The sequence below is a fragment of the Barbatula barbatula genome, assembly GCF_947034865.1.
Source record: "Barbatula barbatula genome assembly, chromosome: 14".
Taxonomy (NCBI): Eukaryota; Metazoa; Chordata; class Actinopteri; order Cypriniformes; family Nemacheilidae; genus Barbatula; species Barbatula barbatula.
The window spans coordinates 4,062,221-4,074,971 of NC_136777.1; the positions used below are offsets into that span (position 1 = coordinate 4,062,221).

At 39.0% G+C, this 12,751-nt stretch overlaps 2 protein-coding genes across 3 annotated transcripts in view; one reads left to right on the plus strand and one right to left on the minus strand.

Moving 5' to 3' along the window:
- slc35f3b (solute carrier family 35 member F3b) overlaps window positions 1-9,557 on the plus strand; it is a gene marked incomplete at its 5' end in the record, with an annotated part of 56,286 nt that extends 46,729 nt beyond the window's left edge. For both annotated transcript variants that reach the window (XM_079473724.1, XM_079473725.1), the window contains 6 exons: window positions 1,225-1,567; window positions 2,505-2,724; window positions 5,570-5,695; window positions 7,339-7,531; window positions 7,611-7,700; window positions 7,910-9,557. In XM_079473724.1, coding sequence (XP_079329850.1) covers window positions 1,225-1,567; window positions 2,505-2,724; window positions 5,570-5,695; window positions 7,339-7,531; window positions 7,611-7,700; window positions 7,910-8,142 — 1,205 coding nt within the window. In that variant the 3' untranslated portion in view covers window positions 8,143-9,557. The remainder of the gene's footprint in view (window positions 1-1,224; window positions 1,568-2,504; window positions 2,725-5,569; window positions 5,696-7,338; window positions 7,532-7,610; window positions 7,701-7,909) is intronic.
- Window positions 9,558-9,644: 87 nt separating this feature from the next.
- Window positions 9,645-12,348, minus strand: LOC306903882 (5-hydroxytryptamine receptor 1D; the record flags this gene model as incomplete). The annotated part of the gene is made up of 3 exons (XM_079473422.1): window positions 9,645-11,446; window positions 11,600-11,760; window positions 12,252-12,348. 3 exons carry the CDS (start codon window positions 12,346-12,348, stop codon window positions 10,151-10,153), a joined length of 1,554 nt encoding a protein of 517 aa, XP_079329548.1. The 3' UTR covers window positions 9,645-10,150.
- Window positions 12,349-12,751: the final 403 nt, after the last annotated feature.

Here is a 12,751-nt window from a genome sequence, read left to right on the forward strand (position 1 = left end):
CAAGTTCTTGACAAAAGAAAAAAAGTGAATTCATAGTCTTGTTAAGTATCTTCTTGTGTTTAATGTATCTCTTGAGAGTAACCAGATGCTTCAGTGTTAAGAATGCACCTTGTTCTCCTCATGAATAAGCTGATGAGATACTTCAGAGACAGGCGGAGGAATTACTCCACTCCATTATTCCGAGCGTGTAAGAGCTTTTAAGGGTGTTTATCAATGAATAGAGGACACTTGAAATGTGCATATCTGACATTAACAAAAACACGGCTGTCCTTGAATGACAGGTCTAGACGGATTCTATTCAGGGTTTCTGTATCATAAAGGACTTCCCTTTGGCAGTTTGAATCACTTTCTGTGTTGAATGAGTAAACTGTGATATTGATTTCCTCTTGGATGTTTCAGGGACGGCGGGTGAGCGAGTGATGTTTCACTTCTTTGGCAGGAGAGATTCTTTAAAAGTCAATGAAATGAATGGTTTTCATTCTATTTTTCCAGCAGTGTAGAAGGTGATGAAGAATGTGTGTACTGTAATACGGCAATATGACCTGCTATTAAACACAAATGTATTTTTTTAAATAATGGATAAACATAAGGTTGAGTTCAATCCCTGCTTTTAAATAACATGTTTTAATTATATTCAGTTCAATTCATTTTGATAATGGAAGTTTTTATAACAGTCCTACTAAAAGTGTTTTTATTGTCCAGTAGCATTGGCCAATTATCGTAAAAGTTAAAGTATATGTGATAAAACCTCTAAAACTAGGCTAGCCCAAATCATTAAAGGTGAAATGTATAAAGTTTCCTTCTCATCTGCATTCTTTCTCATCTCTTATCTATCACTCTTAAAAATGTATTTAAACGTCAACACATTTATTTTACGAGAAATTGTGTACATTTTAAAGCTGTGTGATCAATGAAATATACTGTTTAATTGTATAAATATAACATGGAAGTAAAAAAGTAAGTAAATCTGAGTAACTCAAATATTTCTATAAGAATTCACCAGAAATATACATTTATATTTTTAAATATAAATATATCTTTATATTACAAAGATAGTTAGATAATGAAATACCTTTTTTCCATTTTAAAAAATATTTGTTTCCCTGCAAAAATCAGTTAAGTTAAAAATTAAGTTCATATAACTGTTTATTTTTGTGATATTTACTAAGCCACATTTTTTGTGTATTCTATTACAACGTTTTTAAAAATTGTATTGATTTGCAGGGGAGGACCGGCCGCGGGAGAACGTCACGAGTACGGCCGAAGCACAGGCGGTGGGGGCCGGAGCAGCGGCGGAGTCTGGCACAGGGAGGCAGAGATTACGCTGCTGTGTGCGAGTGACAGCCGTCCAGGTGCGAAAAGCAATATGGGGCGTGGCCATGGTGATATGTGTGTGCACGTCATGGGCAGGCTCCACCCAGCTGGCTAAACTGACCTTCAAGCAGTATGATGCCCCATTTACTCTCACGTGGTTCGCCACTACGTGGAACTGCCTCTTCTTTCCGCTGTATTACATTGGTCACCTGTGCAAAGGCCCGGAAAAACAGTCACCAAAACAGAGATTCAGGTAAGGACCGGAAGAATAAAGCTCAGTTGTTATTCCCTTTTCCATCTGCAAGCCGCTTTATAAGTATGTGGGTAGATGTCATAGCATCTTTAATCCACCGCAATATTTTAATCCTCTGATGTGATAATTTGACATTGAAATACCTAGTTTGGTAAGTATTCCTGGCACCAGTTGTTGTTTTTTTGTAGGGAGACCTTTTAATGTCTGTTGAGAGACACTGATGGAATTCATGGCACGTCAGATACTGTTATGCTGTGATGCTGAATATTGTGCCATAATGCACGGATGACTTCCCCACTCCATACTTTACTCTTGTGTCTCTATAATTCTAAGCATACGCTTATTTGTTGCTTACTTGTTGCTTATTTAAGCCGGTTTAGAAAATCTCCTGCTGCACGTAAAAAAGATGCGTAAAACCTGTTATGCAGTATTCTTTGGGGCATTACCTCTCTAATTATTCAATTTACATGCAGTCCTTTAAATGATACCTTAACCCATGCACTTAAAGGGGCACTCCGGCCAAAAATGACCATTTAAAACTCACCCTCAAGTAATAACTGTTTAATAATTTTATTGAGAGACTATGTTAAGATGTATTTAGAGATCTCTCCATTATCTTACAGAGATTGAGACGGCAAACATTTTTATTAAAGGGTTAAATGGTGGTTATAAAGTAAATGTAATGCAAATTTTGAACCCTGACATCCAAATATAAATATAATATGTGACTAAGACTAATGATTTATGGCAAAAAATTATCACAACACATGGAGATACAAGATTTCGGAAGTACAGCAGCGATATATTTTTGCTAGTCCTGATCATGTTTGCTTCATTTTCACTGTGTTCCTTTAATCACGGAATGGTCTTTGAAACGGTAACGTGTGATTTGGACAGAGAACTGATGTTTCATTTACATCTGTGTTGGTGTATTCAGAGAGTGCTGCCGGTTCTTTGGGGACGATGGACTGACGGCGAAGGTGTTCTTCACTAAAGTGGTCCCTTTTGGGCTGTTGTGGATCCTGACAAACTACCTGTATCTCCAGGCTCTGAGAAAGATCAACACCACAGATGTATCGGCTCTCTTCTGCTGTAACAAAGCCTTCGTTTTTCTACTATCCTGGATCGTGCTGCGGGATCGCTTCATGGGCGTCAGGGTGAGTGCACGGATGTGTAGATGCTAGATGGATAAAACTCTTTTCAGTGATCTATGTGGTTCTCTAAGGGTGAATCTTTTGAAACTGGTCTGCAATATGTCTTGTTCTTTTATAGTGAAATTAAATGAAAAAGGCAAGACGTTATCATTTGCTTCATGAACATGCCTTCTTGGAGAGTATTCATATTTTAGCATTGTAAATTTGTAGTTATTTGTGAAATGCGAAATGCAAAGTAATATAATGGGTGTAATTTCATTCATTGAAACGATTAAACCTTTTTTCTTAATTTACACCTGAACGTTTCATAGACGTTTTCATTGTTTATATGGATTCAATCAAATGCCTGATCAAAGCAAGGCACGTTTATTTATATAGCACAGTTCATACACAAATGTAATTCAAAGGTCGGCGGTTTCATTCTCAATGCCGGCGGGTAACAACTGAGGTGCCCTTGAGCAAGGGCACTGCACAGATAGCTGCCCACTGCTCCATGCGTATGTGTGTTCACAACTTGCAGTGCTTATGTTCACTACTCACTGGAAGGCTTAAATGCAGAGGTCATCATATCTGACAGATAAGTCAATTTTCATAAATATAGCATCTTGTTGTGGACCTGCAGCTTTGTGATATTTCTCTGGATTCCTGTCAGCAGTAAAATCTTTCTCTGCCTTTGTTTTCCTCTTTCTTGTTCCTGTTCTCGGATCAAAGGAACAAAGTGCTATGAAGCACTTTTTCCTCCTTCCGTCTGCCAGTTCCTCACACACACACACACACACGCACACACACACACACACACACACACAGGCACTGCAGTGCCAGACAGGTTTTAGTGAGAATTTATGTGGGTTCCCATCTAGAGGAAAAGACTTTGAGCAATATCTCTCTGTGTGTCGGGTGAGTCAGAGAGCGAGTTTGACTCACGATTCGGCTCAGATGTGTAAGGTGATGCTCTACTTTAAAGAATAGATTAATAGCTAATAGAAACTTTTTTATCACAGCTGTCCACATGCACATTCTCTGGGTTCTTTGTGTTATGACAGTTTTAATTTATGTTGCCAAGCATAAACAACGTTTACAGATTCTATTCAATTCAGTTTTATTTCATAGCGCTTTTCTCATCGTGCATCGTCGAAAGCAGCTTTACAGAAAGTACAAAAATATAAAACGAATGTCTCAAAAACTATTACTACTAAATATCTTAAGTTGCAAAAATAATTCGACCGAAATATTGATGTTTCGGTGTTTAGTATTGAAATAACCTGTTGTGTTTTATAGAAATATTGGGAACACCTAATAGAAAACCTACAAAATATCATTTAGCATTTCGATGATTTAAGGTTGAAGTGACCCAGACATGTTCCTAACAGGATTTATGAGATTCACTCTAACCGTATTTTCTACCGTTTTTCCCGTTGAGATGATTGTGAAACGGAAACGATGAAATCTCTGATAGAATAGAAGAGATAGAACAGAGGTGGATGAGAGCGAGAGGAGAACAGAGCGTGAGATGGCTTTTATGCAGTCTTTGGGTGGGACACTTGCAATCATCAGTCTTTCTGACACCCTCCTAATGTTCCTCTACTGCACTCAATTCAGCTCCACTACACACATAAAAAACCATCACACACGCAGCTATACTGTGTATATATATGTGCACACACACAAGAACGTACATATTTATACATATATATATATATATATACTGTATTAGTGTGTGTGTATACTTTATATATAATAAGAAAAAACACTGCTCTGAGACAAAAAAAGGATCAAATGTATCCTAGATGTGTTGATAGAATTAATGTATTGATGACTGCTCTTAAAGGGACAGTTCACCAAAAAATGATGAATCATTTACTCACCCTCATTAAACCAGTATGGAAGATATTTTGAAGGACACGTATCCTATAACAGGTTAAAGCAGGGGTCTTCAACGTTTTTTCTTAGATAAAAGATGTATGGAGCAGGGACCCCCTTATACTAAAAGTGTAAACAATCCTTATTGTCTCACCAATATAATGTTAAGACATTACATTAGCACTATTAGGCATGTTATTGTTGCACATACATACTTTTCTGTGTATTATTTTTATCATAAATATAGATTGTTTGATTATTTTAAGGGATTTGCAGCATCATACATTTTCATTTTACTGTAATATGGACGGTTAAACATTTCCTGAACCTTAGTTTTTATTAAGGCTTCAATGAGATGACCGGCCCTGGTTAAAGGCACAAAGACTATTCTAGTGGGGGTAGATGTCGTCTCTGTATGCGGAAGAAGTCAGTGGACCATCCTTGTCCACGTTTTCGCACTGACATGCGCTTGTCATATTCAAGAGACTGGATGGCTCCCATGTCTTTCTCGTAGATCAGCCACGGCGGTAACACGAAAATTCACAAGTTTTTCTGCTGAGCATCAGACTAAGGAGAGCAACATGCAACGAGTCTGCATTATTTTCGGGGCAACTTTGGGGCAATGCACTTAATACAGGTACTACCGGTTTTTAGGCCCTACCGTTTTTTTATGATACGTTCTTTTATCGCTACTGCTGCGTGAATGGATGTTTTAGTCCACATGCAGGTTAAAATTGCAATGCGCAGGAGCTTCAAATGAGTCCACCTGTCAGTGCACGTGCGTAGCTTAAAGAGAACATTGGTTGCAATATTTCTGTACCCATGCTTTACATTTTTAACAAAAAGTAAAACTGTAATTAGCAGACCCCTTGCAGTTCCATCGCCCCTGGGGGCCGCGGACCCGCGGTTGATGGGTTAAAGTCTTCAAAACTTGCCTCAAGCAATGCATTACAATGTCTTTTGTGTGTTTTATTTTGTTCTTTTTAAGATTGTTGCTGCCATTCTGGCCATTGCCGGAATAGTGATGCTGACATACGCCGATGGGTTTCACAGTCATTCGGTTATAGGAATCACACTGGTGGTGGCTTCAGCGTCTGCCTCCGCTCTCTACAAGGTAACCCCCCCCCTTCAGACAGCTCTCACAGCAATGAATTCCAGTTATATGTGTTATTGCTGTTCGTTGACTGTGTAGAATCAATGACTGACCAGATCTTTTTCAGTTCAATGATATCATTTGGTTGTGGCTACAGTTTTGTCGATAAACCATATTTGTTGAAACTGAGCTTCTAACCGAGTCATGAGATGACGTGTCTTGGGAACGCGTTGCTCTTGTTTTCAGTAATTAAAATGACCTCACTAATCTGTTTGTCCTAATAGATTTGCAATGTACTTCAGGCTCTTGGCGGTCATCTGAATGACTGATCAACCGGAAGGATATTTCAGCTCTTGGGCCTCATTTACAAAGCGTGCGTGCGCTAAAATCCATGGGTTCATATTTATAAAACTGCTCTTTGACGTGGAAAAGTGCTTAGGGTCACGTCAGGGTCTGAGCAGACCTACATACTTCTGCAGGTCTTTGGAAATATAAGCCATTCTGGCGTTCGTATAAGATTTGAACGTTGATAGGCGCTCTTACATATATCAATGGCATTTATTAGGTATCGTTTAAAGGCAGAGATCTGAAACATGATCCACGATCATTTGCGATTTATACATTTCACATTTGATTAAGAGGCGTACACACATTTGGTGTTTTGAGAAATGATCGTGAAATCGAATTTAGGACAGTTTCAACGCAACATTTTATAAATAAGGCCCCTTGAATTGCATCATTTTAGACTCATCCTGCGACAGAAACAAGTCTCTATTTCCTCTATTCCTGCAAGATAAAATGACGAATGTTCTTGTCTATATTTATCCTGTCCTGCCAAGCTACAAGATACACAGTTTAAATTAGACTTCCCTCAAGATTCTCATTTAAAAAACATTAGTAGCTATTAACAAAAAAAGTAGTGACATTTGTTGAAACTATTTAAAAGAATAATGTCTTTAAAGCTGCAATCTGTAACGTTTGCCTTCCTTTTTGAAATACAGAATTGTCTAATTTACGTGGGACAAAGTCAAATAATGTCAAACGGACATTTCCCAAGAAATCATACGTGTTAATCATTATTAGGGTTGGGTTTCGTGCCATTTCCGATTCCCAGTTTCGATTCCAAAGTTGTAAAAAATAATGTAAAACATTTAGATATCAACCTGTATGGTAACTTAGCCTGGTTATTTACTGGTTAGCTATATATATATATATATATATATATATATATATATATATATATTTATGAGTACCGTTTTGTGTATATACTGTGTATATACTGTATAGCTACCATGTTTTGTCCGATTACACTTTGTATGGTAAATTTGTGGTTATTGTGCTTTACTACAAATACCAAAAAAATATATAATTTTTATAAAAGCTTTTATTGAGATATCAGCAGATCACACGTTAACACGTGCACATTTCTGAAAATGTGCTCACAGTAATTGATATAAAATTAAAATGTATATTCCACTTATCAAGGATCCAAACCTGTCGATTCCAGAATTGAAATAGTTGTCTGAAATGTTTTATATATTGCAATCCATATCCAAACCTCCTCAGAGTCCAGATATGGCTCATGAGAATGTGTTTGTTTATTGCCTATATAATATTATAATTTGTTATCCCCTCCAACACAGATCCTGTTATTTCTCTTTCAGGTGCTTTTCAAGCTTGTCCTGGGAAGTGCCAAATTTGGAGAAGCGGCTCTGTTTCTGACTATTGTCGGCGGAGCAAACTTCGTCTTCCTGAGCTTTGTGCCAGTTATCCTGTACTTCACGCGTGTTGAATACTTCACATCTATATATGAGCTCCCTTGGGCTTTCCTGTGTGGAGTTGCTGGACTCTTACTAGGTAAATAAAACACAGAATATAATATTTTGTGCCATCTTTGTTTAATAGACTCATATTGGTTCATCTTCTTCCTCTATAGCATTTAATATTCTGGTGAACTTTGGAATCGCAGTTACATACCCAACACTGATTTCACTTGGCATTGTTCTGAGTGTCCCTGTCAATGCAAGTAAGTTAATTTACATCAAAAGCTTTTATCTAAAATTTTCTTTTAAAACTATAAAACTGACAAGAGATAACAAAGATCCTGTCTTCGTAACTCAACCTTGCGTACTTTCTTCTGTGAAACACCAAAGGATACATTGACATGTTCATCTTTTGCATACAATGATAGTGTTGAATCTTTAAAATGAAGTGTGATTTGTGTTTGTATTATAGTGGTGGACCTGTACACTTGTGATATTCACTTCAACACAGTGCGTCTCATTGCTGTGTTTATCATCTGCCTGGGCTTCCTCATGCTGCTCTTACCAGAGGACTGGGATCAATGTCTGATCGAACTCGGCACCAAACTCAGAAAACGCGAACAGCCCGTTGAGCCGCCTGAGACGGGAGGCGGGCTCAACTGGACCCGACGGGCCAGGACCTCCATGTCCACGTTTTCACACTGACACACACTTGTCATATTCAAGAGACCGGATGTTGTTTGGAATAGGTTCATCCCATCATCTTTAGTAAACAAGGCTCTCTAGGAAATGCTCTATTTGCCATGATGACAAAAACTATATTTTTTAAGTACCACCAATGTGACTAATGCCCATAATTTCAGGTCGCTGTGGATCTTGTTTTTTCCTTCGATTCATTTCATCGTCTGTCATTTTACTGTTCATAAACGAAAAGTTCAGAATTAAAGAAATCTGAATACCGTTCATAAACGAATAGTTTCGAAAATAAAAAAGTATTATTAACACGATGGCATTTTATTTCCACGTCAACATAAAAACAAGTTTTATTGTTTTGAAAATATTCCTATAAAAACTGAGAAAACTGTTTTGAGAATCATCTCAATGGGATCTTATTCTGATTGTACAACTGTGTTCTGTAAATCTTAGATTTTTATTTTATGATTTTTTTCATTATTTTAACCTTCACAACATGTGATTTTTTTTGTGTGGAACACAGAGAAATGTTCAATATTTTGTTTATTTTCCATGCATTATAATCGAAGAACACGCGACTCATGCACATATTGTAACCGAAGCCATACGATAGCTTTCTTTCAAAAAGAGAAAATGTTTTCTTCATTTTGTTTAAATTGTTCAAGTAGCAGCTCATACAGGTTTAACAGAAAGGTTATTAAATAATACACATTATGAATCTGCCAAATCATGTGCCAAACATTGATATAACGTATGAACTGTAACATCTATCTACTTACCTGAAGCCCAAAGGATTTCATCTCCTAAACTGTGAAACTCGTGTTGGATAACGGCAACATCCAGAGTCTCCTACGGGGGGCACCAAGACATCCAAACTGTTTACACGGAATCAATTCCTTGTCATATCCATCACACTTTTACTGAGTCACATGCTAATCACTGTGAGGACACTTCAGGGTCAGTGTTGGCAAGTGAAGAGACTTTCCTCAGTCACATAACCGGCAGACGTCCTGCGAATGTATGACCAGTTCTGAAAAGTGCACCCATACTATGAACTTTCCAAAGGTGGTGACCAGAACTGCACTTTTAGATGTGCAACATATTCAAATACACACCGCTTCATAAGACCTGAATATTATCATTTTTTTAATTGATCGATCCCGGGAAGGGAATTCGATCTACAGGAAACCGCATGCAGAAAATGCGAACAAACACTAGCTGACAGCTTCACTGCCTTTGATTTGCAATAGAAACTCATTATCTCCCGTTGTCATTGTTATGATGACAATAAATATGATATTGTATTCCTCTGGAATTATTGCTAGACATTATTGTAAACCTTTGTAAGGAATGATTTTTACACTGAAATGCATTATGATCACATTTGAGGCAAATGACGTCGAAACAAATAAATGAGAACTCCATTTAATACATCTGCTTTGTCTGTTTTTAAACCACATAAATCTCCACATTTCTCCTTTATTCTTCTGTTCGAATAAAGTTTTCTTCCCTTACAGAAAAAAGGGTGAATTTTAGATTGGGATTCACACAAAATGTTAGAAAACTAAATCGTTGCTGTCCTTCCGAAACCTCAGATGTCCAAATTCACCTTTTTCCGGGAAGTGGAATAAACACTGCACTTTTTTAAAATACTTTGTATTTGGTAGATATTTGCAAAACCCAGTGACAAATGGATGGCTGAAAATTATTCATTGAGATAATATTGAGATACGGGTTTTAGAAGGACAGCAGCGAAACGTTTTTGCATGTGAAATTCATGCAACTTTTCTGTAAAGGGTCATTTTGTTGAGAATTAATGGTTTATTTGTACATGATAAACAATGTCACCTACTGTTGACCAACTCTGATTGAAATGTTTATTACAGAAAGCGTCCTAAAGAACATAACATACAGTAACAGTAATTTTGTCCCAGGTCATTTATTTGTCCCCACATTTGGAAATAGAATAAAAATGTCAAGCTCCTTTCGTTTTAAGAGCTTAGCAAGACGGCAAATATCTTCAGCAGATATCATGCTCAACTCTTACTGTAATCTGTCCATAAAAGAACGTTGCTTGTTTCTTTTTAGTTGCAGCAGAGTAGGGGAGCCTGTTGCCCTCACGTTGTCTAGAAGGAACCTGCAGGTGATCCACAGTCTTGGCATCATTTCCGCCACATTTACGACAGACAGATTGAGAAGCAGGAGGGATAACATTGCTTAGTTGCTCCTCTATGCTGTTGGGAAACGAAGAGCTGAGAGTGAAGACGGAGGAGTATGTCGACTCCTGAGGTGCCCCGTCATTTCTGGAATGTGTCGTGGAGCTGTGGCTTGTCACGTTCGTGGGGTCACTCTCTACTCCACCTCCGACCGTAGATCTCTCAACTCCGGCTTGTCCCACAGCGCCACCCAGCCTGGCCTGAATCTTCCATCTCAAACTCTGAAGAGCCCTCTGAAAGCGCTTGCTCAGGAGGGCGTACAGCAAAGGGTTGATATCGGAATTAAACAACACCAGCCAGTACGAGAACGTAACCGCAGAGGAGGGAACGAGGCTGGTGTGCCGAGAAAGGGCAGTTTCGGTGGCCTGCACTAGAGATACGCTAATGTAGGGCGTCCAGCATAGAAAAAATGCAGCGATGACCATGAACAACCTCAAGATGCCGTGGTGATGAGGTTGGTTGGGATGCTGAGGACTGCTGCCGTGGAGATGCGCCAGGATGGAGTGCAGACGTCCATCAGCTTGCCTGGAAGAACCGTCATCTCCAGATGGTGCTTCTGGAGCTATTTCACCCGGAACCTCCAATCGCACGTCGGTCACAAACCTGCCGCTCACGTAGTACACCAGCTTGGAGGGCGCGAAAATTTCCACATCTGCAGATGCATGCTGAAGATCCGAGACAGATGCCGATGTGGGCTTGCTCCGAAAATGTTCCTCCAGGCTGTGGATCCTCCTGGCATGGTACCGGGCCACACGTACGATCTTCACGTAACAGTACAGGATGACTGTGCCTGGAAGGAGGAAGCACAGTACAGCCATGAAAACCGTGTAGCTGGGGCTGTTTGCCCACTTTACGGAACAGCTGTACATTGGAGCCACGTAGCTCACGTTGCTCCAGCCGAAGAGAGGAGGACAGCTGGTCACCATGGCTTGCATCCAGATCCACAACACAGCCGATCCTGTTCTCCATACAGTGCAGCGGGAGTCGTACCGCAGGCAGTCCATGATGGAGAAGTAACGGTCCAGCGCAATAGCGGCGAGAGTTAAGACCGACGCAGTGCAGTAGACAGAAGAGGTGTAGCCAACATACAGACATAAATACTGAAAAACAGAGAGAAACATCTGATCAAACAAGGCAATTCAGAATGAAATAACATTTTAAAGTAGTTCATTTTGCTGTCAAAAGGACAACTTTGAATTGTCATTGTAGGGAAAAGAGATACGTTAAAATGGTGTTGTGTAGGAAGTACTGACATTGCAGCTGACCCATCCGTTGTTCATAATGGAAACCGCCACAAAAGGCATGACGCCTATTCCCACCAAAAGATCACTGATTGCCAGATTGATGATCAGGATGGAGGTCACAGTGTGGAAAGTCTTCGTGGCTGCCACGATCACAATGACCAAAGCATTTCCTGAAACAACAAAGACAGAATAAATATATATGATCATCGCATTATCATTACTGAATTGTGTACTACTGTGCTGTACCTTTAAGGTTAAAACAATGGTTCAGCAAAAAAAAGGAAAATCACTTATTAATAAGTTGTGAGTTGGCTGTGATGTAGTTTATCATATGAATTAAACTTGACATTCAAATGTTTACTGTGATTTTATAAAACATGGCTAAATGATTGAAGTGAAATAAATAGCAGAAAACAATTAGACAAGTCATTTTCTTTTGCTGATAATCGTTTCCCTTTAGCCCCCCATATTACAAGAGTCGATCTTTGTATCCATGCGTATTTTAAACGTTTGTTTCATCTGGCAACAATGCGCATTGTGAAAAGTGAAACAAAAATGTAATATCTTCCGTTCATTACTTATTCATGCGTGTATTTAAACACAGACGCAATGTTTTATGTCCATGTTACACCTGAGATAAATAGTTTAGTTATAAACTTACCCGTCACTGCGCCCAGACTCATCAGCACCATCAGGGTCTCCATTATCAGACGCGTCCGAGAAGACACGACCGTCGAGTTCTTCATTGAACTCCGCATCTCAGATTCATGTAAATCAAACCACGTATTCAGCGAGGGATCCATTCAAAGCAAAGATTAAAAATAAATCCGATGAGAAAAAAACTAGATCTCCCAATCCCAGTTGTGGCACGCGCCTCTGGCCATTAAAATAAAAAATATACATGAATACACTGTTTCTGGGTATATAGCTTTTTAAAAGAAAAAGGCAAATTCATTTTATTTAAACGAACTATAGCAGCGAGCTGCGATCCTGTTTCATTTCATATCTGCTCCGTGCGCACCTGAGAGCGCTGCGCATTTTGGCGTCTCCAGGGTCCCTCCATCAGCCATCAGTTATCCACAGTGATGACAACATGGAAACTCAAACACATGACTTGTTGAATGAACACTGTTAACAGGGTTGGTAAGTTTGGCAAGGCTT